The following is a 19,041-nucleotide window of genomic DNA, read 5'->3' as shown; positions in this document are numbered from 1 at the left end:
TGTATTAATACTTTATATTAATATTGTAAACATGCTTCTTGTTGTAACTGTACATGACTCAATAGAAACTTGGAACTTAATACAAGTATTACTTTAGTTTCTAATCTATAACTCACTGTGACTGTTTGTCAAGTTCCACCGAGTCTTGGTTTTACACTATTTATCACTGCTTATGCTTTGCATATGAGAAGAAAGAGAGATCCACAGAGACTATTGTTCATTTCCATCCCAAACAGTCTGAAGTGATTAAATATGCTACTCTATTAAACTAATTCATTCTCTTTGATATTTTGCTGCCGAGCAGAGTGCATGGTTTTCTGTTAAAGGGACGCTTTGTTTTGACTGGACTTTGGCCTCATTAGAGAGGAGATGCTGGCTGTGTGGAGGAGGGGGAACCGGCCACGGACACATTGTGTCTTTCTGACCATGATGTGACACAGTCAATTTGGAGACATTTATGGTGATTGAGGGCGTAGACAAAAACATTTGCGCAAATACTTCATTTGTATCTTATGTCTGTATTAAGTCTACTCCGCAAAAGCAAACAATTTATTTTGAGTTACACTTTTTTAAATGCAGATACACAATGTTGTCCATGTCCATGCAGCAGTTGCATCCAAATATAAAAGACCTTTAGCCTTCCATGAATCTTGGGACCCCTCTATTCTCCAAACGCCACACTGACCCTCAACTCCCGGGATGAAGGACCTGTTCCTCTGTGGCATCTACCATACGTGAGCATTAGGAAAAGAGAGAGAGACTCCAGACTCGCATATCCTGGTCCAAAGGCTTATCAGAGGCTAAGCCAGAGGGGAAAAAACAGTAAAGCTAGTCTCAGTCGACCAGAGGTACGGGCACAAGGCCATCTGTCCGTTCTCTAAATACAACTGACAACAAAGGAGAGCAACTGTGCACTCAGGGAAGCATACACACTCTGGAACCAAAAACATCAAGTCATCCCGGAGAGGCCAGACGAGAAGAGTTGGTGAACCTCCTGGCATCTCTGTGCCGTCTCAGCCTGCATCACTTCACCAGGTCAGTTTGCTAACTTCCAAGTAAAACTTGTCGTCACGCCACGAGACTTCCAGAGGACTAGAACAAATAGGCTTATGAAGGCTTTCTGAGCACAGACAGTGCTGTTGTTTTATCTCTGAGATGTTAACAAGCAATTAAAAACAGAGTTCGAGTTGTTTATAGCTTTCATATACATTTGCATGTTTTAAGTTGACATGTACAAATACACCATATGACATTACAGCTAAAAGCTGAATCGTTTATTCGTTTTAATGAAGTTCATGAATGTTGTTTGGGGTTTTGCAGTAATGTATAATATAATATATTCAGAGGCAGGCTTTAGCAAACATGTTAAGATGAAGATTTGTAAATGAAGTTTGACGCTATTCACAGTGAATTGTATTCACATTGCACAATGTAAACACTTCAAGGCTTTACCACTATGATGATGTATTCAAACAGACATTCATTTCTAAAGACTAACGTTTCCCCACCATATGAGTGACATTTTAATGGCGACGGCGTAAATACATTTAATTCCCAACGTCAAAAACAATGCATGTGATATCTATGTCTCGCCTTATTAGTGCTGTGTTGTAATATGACAGTGTTTTACGTGCTTTGAAAGACAGAAATGGGTCAAATGGGTTTTAGCATTAGCCAAACAAATCCTGGCCTAGAGGATTAGGCAAGCACGCTAGTTGCTTGTTCGATGCGTTCACCTGATGAAAGAAACAAAAGAAATGCCTATTGCAATGCTTTATTATTACATTTAATAATTATGTTATTTTTATAAATACCAACCCCCGCAGTTCATTTAATAACTTCCACATTAAGAGTCTCGTTCATGATTGCAAATTGAACGCGATGTGTTTTAAACAGCGAAATGGCTCTGAGAGCACTTACACAACCATAATTCAACGAATGGCCCATTTACTGTCTTTGATATTGAAAAGAAGTATTAAACTAATTAAACATCACATTTGATTTGCTTTTTAACCTATAGTATTCAGTGCTTCGCGGCTCTTTAGCAAGTTCATTTTCTGCTGGAGTGTCATGTCAAGAGGGACCGCGTTGCATTTAACAGCTTATATGTAAGTCTCTGAATATTGCAAAAGCACTTTTTAAAGAGCACTAACAAATGAAAGCATTGCGACTCAATAAGACTAAATCTGTCCATATGCTCACTTAAATAGAAAATGCATAAATGTATTCATTTTTTTGAGCTGCAGGGCATCATTAGAAAAATATGAGGCTCCTAATGCAAAATCTGCTACCACCCGACAATTCATTTAAAATGAACATCTCAAGGATGTTCCAAAAAACCAAATGTTCTGGTTTATAATGGATTCAAGTGATAATCTCTGTTCTAAACATGCTCACCAATAAGAAGAGGAGAGGATTGTGGATACAAACAACATTGTGTTCGGCTGATAGATTAATAGGCCTTCTTAGACATGGTCACACAGATGTCACTTGACCCACAGTCCCAGAAAGCAACAACAGGCTCCTGTTTAGCCGTATCAAACACTGTCACTCAGATTGTATTAAAGCAGGATTATTGGAGAGATCTACACTGTAAATATTTTTTTTTACAGATTTTTCATGGAGAATGTCCAGAAAACTAATTTTATGAAATTGTATTAACAGATTTTTCACATATTTTGAAATAGGGTCAAAAACCGTCAAATTACAGAAAAAGACTGCAAATTTACAACAACAAAAAAACCCAATTAATTTTTATATAAAAAATAATAACGTAAAAAAAATAACGTAAAAAAATATTTTACAGAATATTTCTGGTGCCCCAGCTACCAGAACAATTCAGGGTTTCTTTACGGATTGTTTTTACAGTGTAGGCCTATTGAAAGACATTAAATGCAGGACTGAGCTCTTTCACACACTTCCACACCAGAGGGGAATTACACCCAGTCTAATGTTAGAGAATAACAACAGGTTACAAAAATGAATGCACGATTTACGCTTATGCTTGAGGGAGGTAATAGGGAGGAAATACATTTGTGAAGCTCGTGGAATTACGTGTGCTATTGCTCGCTGGAATTCATCATTGAATTTTAAGCCGCTCTGACTGAACTGTAAATTTGTCTATTTGTGTGCACAGAGACAGTCGATTTGAAGCTTCTGGACCCAAGAGAGGAAGGAATATGAGTGAGAAGGAAGGCGGAGTATCAGAGGGGGGGCTAAATGTCACCCTCACCATCCGCCTGCTAATGCATGGGAAAGTAAGACCCATCACAGCCACTTACAGAGCGTTTGCTTGTTTTGTTTTCAGCCTTGTGTTGTGCAAGTGGGTCAAGAATAAAACAGTATATAGGAAATAAGAAAAACATTTATTTGATAATATCGGATTATGGGTAACTGATATGAGGATTATTATATGTTTTTGTTTGCATAAACAGTTGCGGAAATAGGGAAAACTGTGTTTACAGCATGGAATAAAAATGTCTTTTGATAAATATTTCAGAAAAAAATCTCTTGACATTAACTGCGTCTTAAATATAGCCACACACTGATATACTGCATAATGCAGAATGTTAAAGCCCGAATAGACAACAAAACATCATGGTACAGAGGTTGTTACTATGTTATCAATTTACGATTACGCAGACTAACAGATTTGTGTCTTGTGTGTGTATTTTTGTGTTTCTAGGAAGTAGGAAGTATCATTGGGAAGGTAAACATTTCAGTATTATTCTGATAATACAGTAAAAGTAATTTAAGATAAACTCTCAAATTGAGATGCACAGATATTTCGGCCAATAATCAGTATCGGATGATAAAAGCTATTTTTCACACTATCGGCCGATAGTTTAAAACCATCCGATGATCAGGGCCGACATATGCTGTCAATCAAAAGAGAACAGAAAAATGTAACGAATTTGTGCTCTGCAGAAAATGTTAAGAAACATCACCAGTTTGATGTTCAATATTAATAGGCATTGTATGAATTACAACCATTCAGAAAGTTCAGAAATATTCATTTAATCTTCGGAATCGGTATCGGCAGATATCACTTTGAATAATCGGATCAGTATCGGTGGAGAAATTTAGTATCTGTGCATCTCTCCTCTCAACCATAGTATCTACAGTATATGGCCCTTACAGTAGCACTTGAGTTTAATTTTGAAAGCAATGTTTATATACATTATTAGGTATTTTTGCATTCTAAAATGACTTTGTCCTTATTTGGTTGTAGAAAGGAGAGACTGTCAAAAAAATGAGAGATGAGGTAAGTACCGCATGATGAATACTGTGAGACTAACTACAAATCAAGTGACTAACTTGACTTGACTTAATGAATATAGAAAAAGTATTCCATAAATTGATGTTTTCCACACTTTGATATGAATGTTTTTTGACTTAGGACTGCAGAATGTAAAAGTAATGACCTCATTAAGCCTATCACACTCGTGTATATTAAACATTAAAGAAACACCTGGAATCATTTTCAGTTCGAGCAAGCTTATTAGATTTTCTCTGCATGATCAGTTAAGCAGTATTTAATTGGGAAAGGATCCAGATATCCACACTGAGGTAAGATTGATGAATGAAATGTGAGTGCAGCGCTCAACTGTACTTTCTTTAAAAACATGATTACAGAGTGGAGCCCGTATTAATATATCGGATGGTTCCAGTCCAGAGCGCATCGTGACCATCACTGGCCCTGCTGAGGTGATCTTCAAAGCATTCGCCATGATCGCTGAGAAATTTGAGGAGGTCTGTGCAATTCTGCATACTGTCGTAACATAATAATTCCACAAACTGTCAATGTCTATAAATGCAACCAACATGTACGTGTTACTATAAAATGCAAATCTTAATATTCACGCCAGTGCGCAAATTTGCAATTTTTTATACAAATAAAGACAGTAATGTGAGCTGAAGTGAGCTGCTCTGCAATACATACGCGTTTCTTCTCTCTATCAGGATATCTTGGCCTCCATGATAAACAGCACGGTGACGAGCAGACCTCCTGTCACACTGCGCCTCGTCTTCCCCGCCAGTCAGTGCGGCTCGCTCATCGGCAAAGGAGGATCCAAGATCAAAGAGATCCGGGAGGTAGATATGAGTTTAATCACCAGTCAGAATGCAAAGGGTTTGTAATGCAGGTCACAGTGATTCCGGATGATACACAGAATGAACCGTTAAACAATTAGTTTCCTTTGTCTCAGCAGCGGGCAGAAATGCTTAGCATCACTATGATTGATGGCACTCATCACCTAACTTTTTATTTGCGAGCGCTGGGAGCCACTGCGGGTTCAGATTTCCGTTCAATCGGCACGTTGTGAGACCCCTGAGCTTTAATTTCAAACTGCCAAACTCTTTCAATTTTTCCCCAAAACTCAAACATTTTATTCATGGATTTTGTTGACCGAGAGCAATTCACCTCACAAGCATAACCATTTGTTTTAATTTTGGGTGTTGAAATTGACCGTGGCTTTGGCTTGAAGGGTCTGCTTTTTATTCAGCCGGTGGCTCTCATTGAATAAATATAGCTGTCCTCTCTGAGCCGAGGGCTGCATGTGTAGGCTGAACTGGCTGCTTTTATTCCCAGTCGCTTTGAATGTCTAGAACAGGACGGCCCACCAAAGCTTAAATAGGCTCACATTTATATTCAGTATCTAAATAGATTGACCTAAATAACTGGCCAGACCATAACAATGTCAAATCTAGACATAAGAATAGCAGTAATATCAAACAGCACTACAGTATATGACATATACCTTTTAAAGTTTCTTTTGAAATCCATAAGGACATAAATAAATATTTAAGGAGTATTCATTAAAGTAAACAGAGCTTTCTCTTATCTCAGTGTATTGTGTGGAGACTATAAGTAAGGCCATCAAGGGATAGTACACCCAAAAATGAAACTTCTCTCATCAATTACCCACACCCTCATGTCATTTCACACCTGTATGACGTTCTTTCTTCTGCAGAACACAAAAGAAGGTATTTTGAAGAATGTTGGTAACCAAACAACACTGGGGCCCCACTGACCTCCATTGCATCAACACAAAACCACCGAAACGTTTCTCAAAATATCTTCTTTTGTGTTCCACAGAAAAAAGAGTCCTATACAGGTTTTGAATGGCATGAGGATAACTATTTTGGGTGAACTATCCCTTTAAGTGATTGAATGTCAAATGACATCAATCTGACATTTCCCATTAAAGTGTACCAAACAGCTCAATTTCTAAATCCTTATTATGAGCTTACCGTTGTGAATCAGGATAAGATTTAATCATTGTTTTGAATGTAACTGATTTTTGTTTATTTTTAACCAAACTGCACTGTTCTGACCCTTAAAGATGACTTGTCATCAAATAGGTTGTCAATCTGAAAAATATTTTAAATATGTTGACTGAAAATATTACACAGTGTAACAAAGATACCCACTTCAGCTTTTTTTTAAAGAGATATTTACCTTGACTGTTTCTACTGTAAAAGACAAAAGAGACTGACATGATTTGCAGATTGTTGTAAACATCCAGCATGTGTTGACTAACAGGGTTTTACTGTGTGTTATAGAGCACAGGTGCTCAGGTGCAAGTAGCAGGAGACTCACTGCCGGACTCCACCGAGAGAGCTGTGACCATCTCAGGCACCCCCCACGCCATCACTCAATGTGTGAAACATATCTGCACCGTCATGCTGGAGGTGAGCGAGTGGGAGTGCGTCTGCATTTTTAATTGGAAATCTGTGCGATTACGCAAGATTTCCCTTGTGCGTAACAGTTTTTTTTTCAGGTGTGGAATATTTTTCTGGTCTTTTTCACCTTCAAGCTTCATTCGCATTCAGCTGCAACGCATGCACAACATGTTTAATGTTCCCGTTTGCTTCATTACTTCTCAGCATCCAACCTTGAATGCCTTTGTTTTATAAGCGATTCATTGGATTGAATTAGGCTTTCCATAAATGGGGGGACTCTTACTTATTTTAACTGCATTAGTGGCACAAATAAATATATCGTAGATAAGCTATTGTCTAGCATTATAATAACCGAGCATGTCAGTTACCACAAGTCACTTTTAACAAATTTGTATTCGCTGTTGTAGAAAATGTAACATGTTGCTGTGTTTGACCCACTTATTCAGTCACCACCTAAAGGGGCCACAATACCATATCGACCCAAACCCACTGCAGGAGGCAACCACACAGTGTTGACGCAGCCGCACGCTGCGCCGGTAAGTTACTGCATCCATCTCTTTATGCAACAGAGCCAGCCATGCGATCGAAAAACTCGTCACAAGCATTAAAGACTCCAGCTCCCTGAAGTCCCAATGAGGATCTCTGAGTTTAGATGCGTACATGAAGATTACACCGGCAGAATAAATCCCACCCTCAGATCCAATCCGTAATAGTCACCAATGAGGCTATTGAACCATCTCATGTGCTTCTAAACAAGCAGCTCAGTCGTGTTGAAATTACTAACTTCGAGGTGGTATTCTTCCTTCGATTCTCGGTTCGATTCTGTTTTTTTCTGATCTTCTTTTGGGAATGAGTCATGAATTATTTATTTGCTCATTAGGTGCTGTAATCTAAGCGTTGACCCTTCATCTATGACATATCTCCACTATGGTGTCCAAAGGGCAGCTTGTACATTTGAGTGATCATGACCTTTAATTTGACTGAGGTTAATGGGAGACTCCAAAGGCTGGTTGCTTGTATAATGCAAAATGATGTCAGCTTCGAGCTTTACTGGTCATAATATGCTATTTAGCTCATAAAGAAATAGTTTACCTCTCAAAAATATTTCGAAACAAACAGGAGAAACAGTCCATGTGACTATATGCAGTATATGTCAACTCTTCTGAAGAACAGATTTGGGCAGCTCCAGTGTTGTGGATGTGACATTTTCAGTCAAAACTATAAATTCTCAGAGAATGTATTTATTACCAATATCTTGAATCATCTGTATTTATGACCAATATCCTGAACCATCTGTTTACATTTGACTAAACCCTTGATGACAGACATCAGAAAAATATACACAAGTTTTCTATTTTAAAAGAGAGAAAAATTCACGCGTTATGGATGTGACAAAAAAGGACACAGGCTTTTGAGAGACAGCATACTTTGTGAATTAAAATGTGCAAAAAAGAAGCAATAATACCCAACAAACAGAGAAGGGATGTCTCTTCATATACCACAAAATAGTTCTTATATTTTTTTATATTATATTATTATCATTTTAATGTGCCCATTTATGAGGAATATGGACCGTTATGAATGTGACAATTCACTTATCTGACTATGGAAAATTATGCTTTAAAACAAACAAAAAATGCCTTAAAAACGTACAGAGAACTTCACATGGGTATTAAAACCACCGAATATTAACATCTGACGGTTCTGACCTATCCGTATGGTAGTTTGACATTTGCATGGAATTGCCCATTTAAAGTGACACTTCACCCTAATATTAAAATTCTGTCATCATTTACTCACCTTTGAGTTGTTCCACATCTGTATAAATGTCTTTGTTCTGATGAACACAGAGAAAGATATTTGGAAGAATGCTTATAACCAGACAGATTTTGCCCCCCATTGACTACCATAGTAGGACAAAAATACTTTACGATTTTTTATTTCTGTTGAACACAAAAGACGACATTTTGAAGAATGTAGGACAGCAAACAGTTCTGGGGCACTTTTGACTACCAATGTATTTTTCCTACTATGGGAGTCAATGGGGGGCAAAATCTGTTTGGTTATAAGCATTCTTCCAAATATCTTTCTCTGTGTTCATCAGGACAAAGAAATTTATACAGTTTCGGAACAACTCGAAGGTGAGTAAATGATGACATAACTTTCATTTTTGGGTGAAGTGTCCCTTTGAAGAGACTGAAATATTAATATCATTATTGAATTTCAAATAAAATCATTGGATTATACTTGCAATACAATGCAGGTCGTATGAATCATTTCTGGGTTTAATCACTTTTAGCCAACTATTTCTTTAAAAAGCTGTTCATTATGGGGTGTTAGCATGAAATGTTCATGTAATGCCCCCTTGTGGTTACATTAAGAAAACATTACACTTGACATTTTAATGTTCATGACAAAGCCATCTTGTGTAGCCCAAATGAGCTGGTAGCTGTTGTTACTTTCACAATTCCAGCTAACCTCAACACAATTTTCTTCTCCCACAGGCCTTTGCTATTCCTGGACAGTTTGCCATTCCGCCCCAAGACGTGAGTCTCAGTTCCAGTGCCTGATCAACACATCATTCACAGCACACATAACACCACAGCAGACCCGACCACATCCTATCCCTTACACAACTCTCCCACAGCGTTCCTCACACACCTCTGAGCCAATATTCCTGTCCTGATCACACTGAGATGTCCACTAACTTAGCAGCTTCTTTCAAATGAGGATGAGCGAAGATGTCCTTTATTCTTTTTTTTCATATTTATGGCGTCACTAACATCAGTAGCTCCTTTGTTGTTTCATATATCTGAATGAGATATAAGTCAATAAGATGTGTTTTCGGAGTCACCCACATGTGAGTGCTATAATGAGAGTGCTTGCAGGGCAGCACTGTATTGATATTCCTCAGACATTCTGGTTAGGGTTTGTTAAACATCTGCGATTAATTCAGGCCGACCTGCTTTCCATGCAGACTCCATTCTTTTACTTTGTAAATAATTTCAGGCGTGGCGCGCTATCCATTTCTAATTCCTGCAGACTTTATAATTTTTTATAAATCATACGGAATATTAAAATGTCATTCAAAGCGGCATGATATTTGCATACTGAATTTCTTACATTTATTTGCATACTCAATTGGTATTTTCTTTAGTATCTGTCTCCACATTTACACTGCAAATGCAATGTCATGGTACGTTTTGGTTCTGAGCTCGCATGGAGCATTTCATTCACACACACATCTTAAATCTGTGCTGCTTGAAACTATCAACATCAATATTCTACTACTGCATTACAAGCACTGGTGTTTTCTTCAGTAAATGCATTTCGTCGCTGTCGGGAGGAAACCTTGTATCTCTAAAACACTACTTTTCATGAAATGAAAGAAAAACACTATATTGTTTTTAAATAGCCTATTTAAACACTGTGTTGTCAAAGTTGACAAACTCTTTTTAACACTTTTCATTGTTTTCAATATTTTCAAAACCCACAAACAAACATGAACAAAAAAAAAATACCCGAAAGTTTTCTCCCGACTGTGACAACATCTACCTTTCATATCTGCTTATTTGGGAGAAATGGACGGCAAGTCTAGATGAGAGCCGATAACTGATCTAATTTTGAGATTTCATATGGGTGCTGTTCTGTCTGTAGATGTGAGTTTCCTCTGAAATAATTCCATTTTGATTGGCTAGCTCTTCCTGCCCCCGCAGTTGACCAAGCTTCACCAGTTGGCTATGCAGCATATCCCCTTTACCTCCCTTGGGCAGAGCAACCCCACCTTCCCTGGTACGTACCCAGAGCTCCCCAGGGAAGTCTGTCTCTCCCGTTTTCTGTCTGTCTCTCTCTGTCTGTCTTTCTCTTTTTCGATCTGTCTCTATCCCTCTCCACTCGTCTGCCTCATGCCTTCACCACTACATGTTCTACTTTTCCAGTGAGGGGGAGGCCATATTGTGGTAAGGCACAAAAATCATCATATTGTATGTGTCAGAAAGCCAACGTTATGCTGAAGCGGCCGTGCCGTCATACATGCACTAACCGGTCCTGATGAGGGCAGTCATGGGGTCAGCATTCGGCTGGTTAGCATGACCCAGTTAACACCTGCTGGTAGATGTTGTAACTGACCATCTGGCTGCAAAAATACTTTTCTCTCATTGATGGCATATTCTGAGAAAATGATCATTTCTGCAAGAGACAAGTAAATTACTGTTTCAGTAGATGCTGTGCAAGTGAATGATTTTTTTTTAGAGGAAAGCAAGAAATGGAGTTTTAAATTGGTGATGTCATGCGCATGCATATGTGTTTCTTTACAAATTTCTGGTCTGACTGGCATGCATGATACACAACATTGCCTGTACACTGCAAAAATATATATTTCTGTCTTGTTGTTCCGTCTTGTACAAATTTGATAAGAAAACAAGACTTAATATCTTTTTAAATATATTTTTACACCGTGTCTACACCAGACGCGACGCAACACGACAAAAGACAATAGAACACATTAGAACCCATTATAATTTTACATTTTGTCCACACTGGATGCCGGTCGTGTTCAGTGTAGAGACACAATGTTAGACATCTGTACTGAAAAACAAGACGTGTTGTCGTGTTGCCCTGCGTCTGGTGTAGACACGGTGTAAAAATATATTTAAAAAGATATTAAGTCTTGTTTTCTTATCAAATACTATGAAAATATATTTTTTGCCATGTACACGAAATGCTTTAAAAAACGTATAAAAAAAGCATTTTCCCATTTTTATTGCATTCTTGTCATGTAAACAAACCCATATTTGTCCGTGTCTGCCGTTTTTTACTTGACAGGTCAGGAAAGTGAAGGGATCGCTTGCATTCTTGTGCCAAACAGCCAATCAGCATCGACATGCTGTTTTTCACCTTTAGTGTATTTTAATCACGTGGTATTAAATCACAAAGTTGCTCGGCTGGCATTTTGATTTTAGAAATACTAATGGATAGCTTCCTCCAGATCTTTCACACCCCCTTCGGTCAAGTTAGTTTAGGCTCAGAACCAGCTACCAGTGAACTGTGATAAAAATCTCTAATGTCATGTCCCCATAACAACAGCATCATGATGTGATGCATATGTGTCATCCCTCACCTCACATGTCAACTGTGGCAGGTCTACTGCCTCGTCCTGCTTTCATTTGTTTAACATTTCTTCTCCCTTTATGTCAGTCCGTACCTCCACAATACCCCGACCTGTTCAAACCGACAACATTTTCCTAAGCAAACCTCAAGCCCACTCTAACAGCAGCCCACATTCATCATGACACACATAAGAGTCCACACACCGTCAGTGTAAGCCCATAATTATTACCATGGAAATAAGAAGTTGAAGAGACAGCCTCTCGTAGATGTTTCCGATAATGTGCGCTATTTGGAAATGCTTTTATGGGTGTTTTTCAATCTCAGGCAGACATAAATTAATCAGAAATTCATTCATGACTCAGCCACTGTAGCAGCCTTAATGCTTTTATACTTTCTCTAATTTTAATGTCAGATTCAGAATTTATCTGAGCAGTGTTTGCATGTTGAGAAAATCTTTACCTTAACTTCCCATGCTCCTTTGTAGGTCTGGATGCTTCAATTGCGACCAGTTCTCATGAGTTGAGCATACCTAATGATGTAAGTAATATATACGGTACAATTTGCCGCTTTAAGCTTTTTTATTGCTTATGATGTTCAGTGGCCTCAAAAATATTTGGACACCCACGTCATGCTTAGAAATGTGAATGTCATTGTATTAGATAACAAAATATCAAAGCAAGTGACATTTACAAAGAAATGATGCTAAACTTTAAACATAATTCACTTTTCTTAGTGAGGAACCTTTTCTTGAATTACTTTTTACTCAACCCACTATCATCTACATTTAGTCAATTTCACACAGGTGTACAAGCAAAGTTTGACAACCGGAAAGAGTGTAGAAACACTTTACAATAAGGTTTTTTAACATTAGTAAATGCTTGAGCTAACATGAACAAACAAAGAACAATTAGTTAGCATGCTAATTTGTTAGCATTTATAAATCTTTATTAATGTTAGTTAATGTCAAAATATAAATTATTTATGTTAGTTCTCTCTGCATTAATTAATGTTAACAGATATAATTTTGATTTTGATATGTATTAGTAAATTATGAACTAAGATTAATTAATGATGCAGACGTGTTTGTTTTTTGTAATTTCATGTTAGCTAATGCATAAACTAATGTAAAGTGTTACCAAGAGTCTGAATACTTTTTGTTCTTCTTTTTAAACCGTTTTTTTTTACTTTTTATTGATATCTACTATGTCATAATACAATATTTTTTCCATGAAAAGTGCACTTGTATTCAAATAAATGCCATTTGGTTTAATATTTTGTTACCCACTGCAATTACATGAATACATTTTCATATGTGTCCACATACATATGGGGTATGTGTTTTTTTTCCATCACCCATCTCATTTGTAAAGTTCAAGGCATGACATACAGTAACTTCATGCCCTAGACTTTCGTTCTTAGCCTTGGATATTTAATGTCCAGATGTTGTTTGCATCTTACCCGTCTGTCTGTGCGTTTCACAGCTCATAGGATGCATCATTGGCAGACAGGGAAGTAAGATCAATGAGATTCGCCAGATGTCTGGTGCCCAGATTAAGATTGCTGGGGCCACAGACGGTTCGGCTGTACGCCACGTCACCATCACAGGCTCGCCAGTCAGCATCAGCGTGGCCCAGTACCTCATCAGTGCCAGGTAAAACATTTCTCAATATTAAAACATTGTTCTCTGTCTGATTTACTGTGGAATACAAAAGAAGATTTTTGAGTCCATACAATGGAAGTCAATGGGGGCCCATGTTGTTTGGTTACCAACATTCTTCAAAATATCTTCTTTTGTGTTCTGCAGAAGAAAGTCATACAGGGTTGAAATGACACGAGGGTGAATAAATTATGAAATAATTTTTATGTTTGGGTACATTATCTCTTTAAACGGAGTATAAAGTGCATTGGTCACATGGACTATTAAAGAATTGATATATATATTTTGATTAATAATTCATTTGCATTATGGAGGCATTAGAAAGCAGTCAAACAGAACATGTAATCTGTTTCATCTCACCCATTTGACATTTTATTAATTCTCATCCAGGCATGTTATATCCTTATTATTATTCCGCCTTGTAACACATAACATTCCCTATACTGATTTTTCTTTTCTCTATTTTTCTCACCCCCACCCATGTCAATCTCTCCTCCTGTGTCCTCCCTATTAACCATGTCCCATTACGTCACTCCTTATGTTGGTGTGTATGTGACCGTGTGTTTGCAGTTTAGAGATGGCTAAACTGAGCATCCATGCAGCTGCGTCCTCCTCCGGCACACCTATCGACCTCAGCCTCGGTTTCACTCCGTCCAACCCCTCTGCTTCAGCGTCCTCCTCCTCCATGCCTGTCCTGGCTGCCCCCCCTTCCGCTATTAACATCCACACCCCTCCCTCCATGCCCAGTGCCCACTATGCCCTGCCCCTCTCCAGTCTGCTTGGCATGAAAACCTTCCCTCTGCTGGCAATGCACGCGGCCGTCTCCTCAGGCCTCCCGCCCGGCCTCACACCCTACACCGCAAAGATCCCCACCACGTCCAGCATCAAAAAATCAGAGCGCCAGAAGTTTGCCCCGTACTGAGCGGGGTTTTTAATCTCATCAGTAATGTTCTATTTGTTTGTCACCCATCCGTGAATTTTTTGAAGATTAAAAGTGTCCTCCCCTCCCTTAAAAAAACAAACATTTTCTGCAAACAAATAGCCAGCGCATGACAAGATTGATCGCTTCTCATATCGTCTTCCATTTTGTTTCGCGTTTCATTCGGGAGTGTTTGAGATATTCATCTCTCACCGTATAATTTGTCTGACACGCCTCCTTTTTTTACGAGAAGCCAAAGCCAACGAGAATTTGATTTATTGGTACTATGCGGCTCGCAGGGAATGTCTGTATCTGTATATGTATTTTTTTCGTTTGATCTGGGTGATTTTTGATGTTCTGATTGGAACGGGTTGCCGTCTTTGTTATTTCATCAAAATAACAAAGTCATTTCGGAGAGTGTGATGCTGTGCCTCTCATACTGATATTGATATTCTGTTCTTCACACTACATCACATAAACAACATGTTACTAAACAGACATATATAGCCATGGAAGAAGTTAAGAGACTATTCCAAATTTTCATTTAATCATCATTTCTAGATGTATTGTGCATGGTCATTTCAGTCCAGTGTCTGTTGAATTTCAACAAACTCAAACCTCAGGAGTGACATAAAGTCATCCAACAGCAATGTGAAAGACTGACAGCATGACAAGACACATGAAAACTGATCAAAATTGGGGTTATCACACAAAAAAATATTCCTATAATTTTCCTGTAAACATGTACTGTAGAAGTATGACTGTTGTATTGCTTAAAAGTGAATATGAACTTGTTTTCTTTGCAGTATTTGAGGTCTGAAAAAATACAAAGCATCTTTTGCCATCTGTTATTTTCACCTGTTTCTCCAGTTTTTATTTTCTGCAAATAAATGCAAATAGAAACATTGAATTGAAATTTGGGAGAAATATTGGCAGTAGTTCACAGAATGAAACAAAAATTATAATTTTACCTAAACACATACAGTACCTATAAATAGTATTTTCAGAAAAACAAAAATTTTGAAATGGTCTCCTATATTTTTCGCTGCTGTATATTGAAAAAATCTAGATGTATTTTTGAAAACATTATTTACTTTAAGAGTCAAAGGAAAGTTTCAATGCAAAATCATTGGTTACTGAGAACACTGTCATGGTTTTGGTTATAAGGGAAACTAAACTAAACTAAACTAAACTCTATTTACTTGCCATTAAGAGGTGGCCCACTCATATCAATTTTGTCATATGCCCTTGGAAATTTAGCCAAGGCTCATTTTCTAATATTGGTTTCACGCCCCGTTCAGACCGCCAGCGATTATAGCAGCGGCAGAGCGATGCGATCTCATTCATGTCAATGGACTTCTGGCGACACAAGTGACCATTGGCGACAGGAAGTGGCCGTGTCCAGTGATGGGAGTCAAGCAACAAAAAGTTGAGAACTGTTAAACTTTTCGACTTTCGCTAGCGACTACCAATAGGAGTAAAGCAGTGGAGCTCACGTCATCCGTCTCTTGTCAGTTACTGGAGGGTTTGTTTAAACTGTTACTAGCACAACCAAAGCTAAAAACGCCTTTCAACGATCTCATAGCAAGAAACAATCGACATACAGCAACAAGGGGTGTCGTGGCCTAATGGTTAGAGAGTCGGACTCGTGACCAGAAGGTTGCCGGTTGGATTCCCAGGGCCGGCGGGTAACGACTGAGGTGCCCTTGAGCAAGGCACCTTACCCCTACTTGCTCCCTGGGCACTGCAGTGATAGCTGCCCACTGCTCCGGGTGTACGTGTGTTCACCACTTGCTGTGTGTGTGTGTTCACTACTCTCTGGATGGGTTAAATGCAGAGGTCACTTTTCGGGTATGGGTCACCATACTTGACAAATAGGTCACTTCACTTCAAAGTTGCTGGCTGTCTGAACGGAGCTTTAGAGTCGTATTGCAAATCATGATCATAAACCTGCTTGTTGAGATGTTAGCTTCAATGCACAGCATTTGACACTTTGTGTTGATGTAAAGCAACATGCAATAAAACGTGTTGCTGTTGTTTTCTTTGAGTTAAATGACTCCATAAACCACAGTAGATCCTCCTATGCAGCAATGCTTATATCGGGGTGTTTATCAATAATGTGATCTGTTCTTGTACTCTATATCTGACTGTGTGTTTTCCTTCTAGGCTGTCCTCATTGATAGCAGGTCTGAGGCCTGTGTAGTGCAACCCTTACTGTTTATCCTTAATCTCTGACTGGATTACCGTAAAGTCATGATATGGACTGCTTTATAATGAAATTTATATTCATTTCAAACAGACATGCCGTAGATGTTTTTTTAACTATTCGATCATGTATTTGTGTTTGTTTTAGATTGCTTTTTTGAAGTTGCTGTTAATGTACGATAAATAAATGTATTTTTAACATTACATAATAGAGATTAAACAGCTTTTTATCAGTACACAGAGGCGTTCTCAATTTCTTTTTACATCCAGTGATTCTGAAAACTGAAAAAGCATTGATTCAAAAGAAAACGAATAGGCCTTGATGAAACTGTACATTTCTAATGTCCTGCATTACCCTTGCATTTCAGCGGCTGACCTGTTGCGATTGAAGTACAAGGTAAGAGCAACAGAAGTATTCATGGTTCTGCAGACACATATCTGTGGGTCTTTCAATAATACATGCTGCGCTTAAAACAGGGTTATTTTGGTTAAAGCAAGCTAAAGTAAAAACCGCACAGCCCCAATGGGGAAGTTTGTTGTCGTGCACCGTACATGATTCATATTTGTCTCGAGGAATCAGATTTGTTTTAGCAAGCTTATTTTGTCCTGCTTATCTGTCATTTGTTTCTGATGGATGTCTGCTGGTTTGGAAATGCCATCAGTACATCACCGAAGACATTTTGACAAGCCGGATGCTATTCATCTAATTTCGCTCCAGAACATAACATTCCCATTGGATTCGGGAAATTGCGCACGCTAACAATAATACATCAATGCCACTGGCTTTGATGTATGTGGCATTCATGTTCATACAAAAGTTTCCCAAGAATAGCCATTATGTACCTGGTAAGGCTTTCCGATATACAATTGCATGTTTTGTAAAGCATTTGCAATTTCAGGCACTATAAATGCATCATAATAGGTGCTTTAACGTTTCCATTCATGTTTTAAGAAAGCCAAGTGTCTTTTAACACATTTTTCTGTCCTAGGAAACAGACTATATGAATAATAATAGTTTTTCTACCCTCTAACAGAAATGTCAATGGAGACAGTTGGTTCCAGACAACAAACTTTGTTGCGCTGGCAAAAATGGAATGAACTGTGAGTAACCCTCGGATGAGAAACTACCTTTTCACAGGTACTGCTGGGACAGGTTTTCTCGCAGGTTGCTCAATCATGCATGTGCTCTGAGTGAACCATTACCACGCTGTCACTCACCGCATGTAGAGGCCTTGTTCTGTTCTTAAAGAGAGCCGGCCCCATTCAACATTGATAAAATTATGTCTGCTTTTAGAAAAACACTCTCACACTTTCTGCAGAGTCAGAAGAATTTGACCTACACCCTGTCTGCTCAAACATCTTAATAATGTCTGCATGCTAAATACAGATTCTGAGTGTGGCTGAACCGGATAAATTCTTAATGGGCATGGAAATGCGTTGTCGTAAGAGAAATGCATGGAGTGGATCGTTCTGGGTGCCAACAGCCTGGGCTCTGTGTGAAATGTAGTGTTGTGGACATATCTGTCTGCCTCTTTGTTAGTGTTGAATTAATGATTTTCCCCTCTCACCCCATCAAAAGAAGATGATGGAAATGGCTTCGACCGTCCCTGAATAATCAATTATATTAATGCAGGCTTGTGCTGGATATGAAGAGCATTTCTTTAAAAGGACATAATAATCTAGCCTAAAGCATCACATACTCTCTCCCTCTCGCTCACACACTCTTTATCTCTCTTTATTTACCTACAGTGGCTATAGAAAGAACACTTTTAAAAATAAATCACATTCATTTTTAAAAGTGAAGATATAATAATATTATTTTATTATTTATTATATATAATACATTTTCATTTTTAATACACAAACAGCAAAATTGTGGGTGTGCAACTGTGCAGTAATTCAATATTTAGCCTTTATGAAAAAAACATGTCATATTTTGCCTATGGTTCTTAAAAGAAGGATTTATTTCGAGAATTCGTAGCTATTTTATGAGGTGGCTTATTATATTATATGAATTCTTCGATTACTAGAAAAAAGCAATACTGAAGCCCCGCCCCTAACACAAACGTCACTTGCGCGAAAGTGTACTGAAATGTACGAATGAGAGCGCATGGATTCATACGAATTAGCTTAAATTAACCACCTCACATTTACTTTGTTGCCATGAGATCGTGTTGTTCTTTCTCACATTTGTAGTGTATAAACAAAAAGTGGATATGAAAGTCCAGATATAAACTGTAAAACAGAAAAAATAGGCCTAAACAAATAATAAATAAAGTAAATAATCAAATTAGAGATTCAAATAAAAAATGTGATTCAAATAACAAAAAATTAGTTATTAATCAAGATCGATTGAAATAAATGTAATTATCATTCATATAAATACATTTTTGTCTAAACATTAAACACATAAATGATGAAGTATCAATACATTTTAATAGTGAGAAGAACAAAATAATGAAATTAC

At 38.0% G+C, this 19,041-nt stretch overlaps 1 protein-coding gene across 1 annotated transcript; it reads left to right on the top strand.

Annotated features, from left to right (window-relative positions):
- The first annotated feature begins 840 nt into the window (after positions 1-840).
- zgc:110045 (uncharacterized protein LOC664755 homolog) lies at positions 841-16,844 on the top strand. Its single transcript, XM_057342499.1, has 13 exons — positions 841-1,035; positions 3,137-3,257; positions 3,686-3,709; positions 4,232-4,264; positions 4,636-4,752; positions 4,963-5,094; positions 6,565-6,693; positions 7,131-7,220; positions 9,189-9,230; positions 10,383-10,476; positions 12,278-12,330; positions 13,275-13,444; positions 14,021-16,844. The coding sequence occupies exons 2-13, from the start codon at positions 3,180-3,182 to the stop codon at positions 14,370-14,372; spliced, it is 1,314 nt and encodes a 437-aa protein (XP_057198482.1). The 5' UTR covers positions 841-1,035; positions 3,137-3,179; the 3' UTR covers positions 14,373-16,844.
- The last annotated feature ends 2,197 nt before the right edge of the window (positions 16,845-19,041 follow it).

This window comes from Triplophysa rosa, linkage group LG9 (genome assembly GCF_024868665.1).
Source record: "Triplophysa rosa linkage group LG9, Trosa_1v2, whole genome shotgun sequence".
In the NCBI taxonomy this organism is placed as follows: domain Eukaryota; kingdom Metazoa; phylum Chordata; class Actinopteri; order Cypriniformes; family Nemacheilidae; genus Triplophysa; species Triplophysa rosa.
Note: the sequence above shows the minus strand (reverse complement) of the source record. Positions and strands in the feature narration are given on the sequence as shown.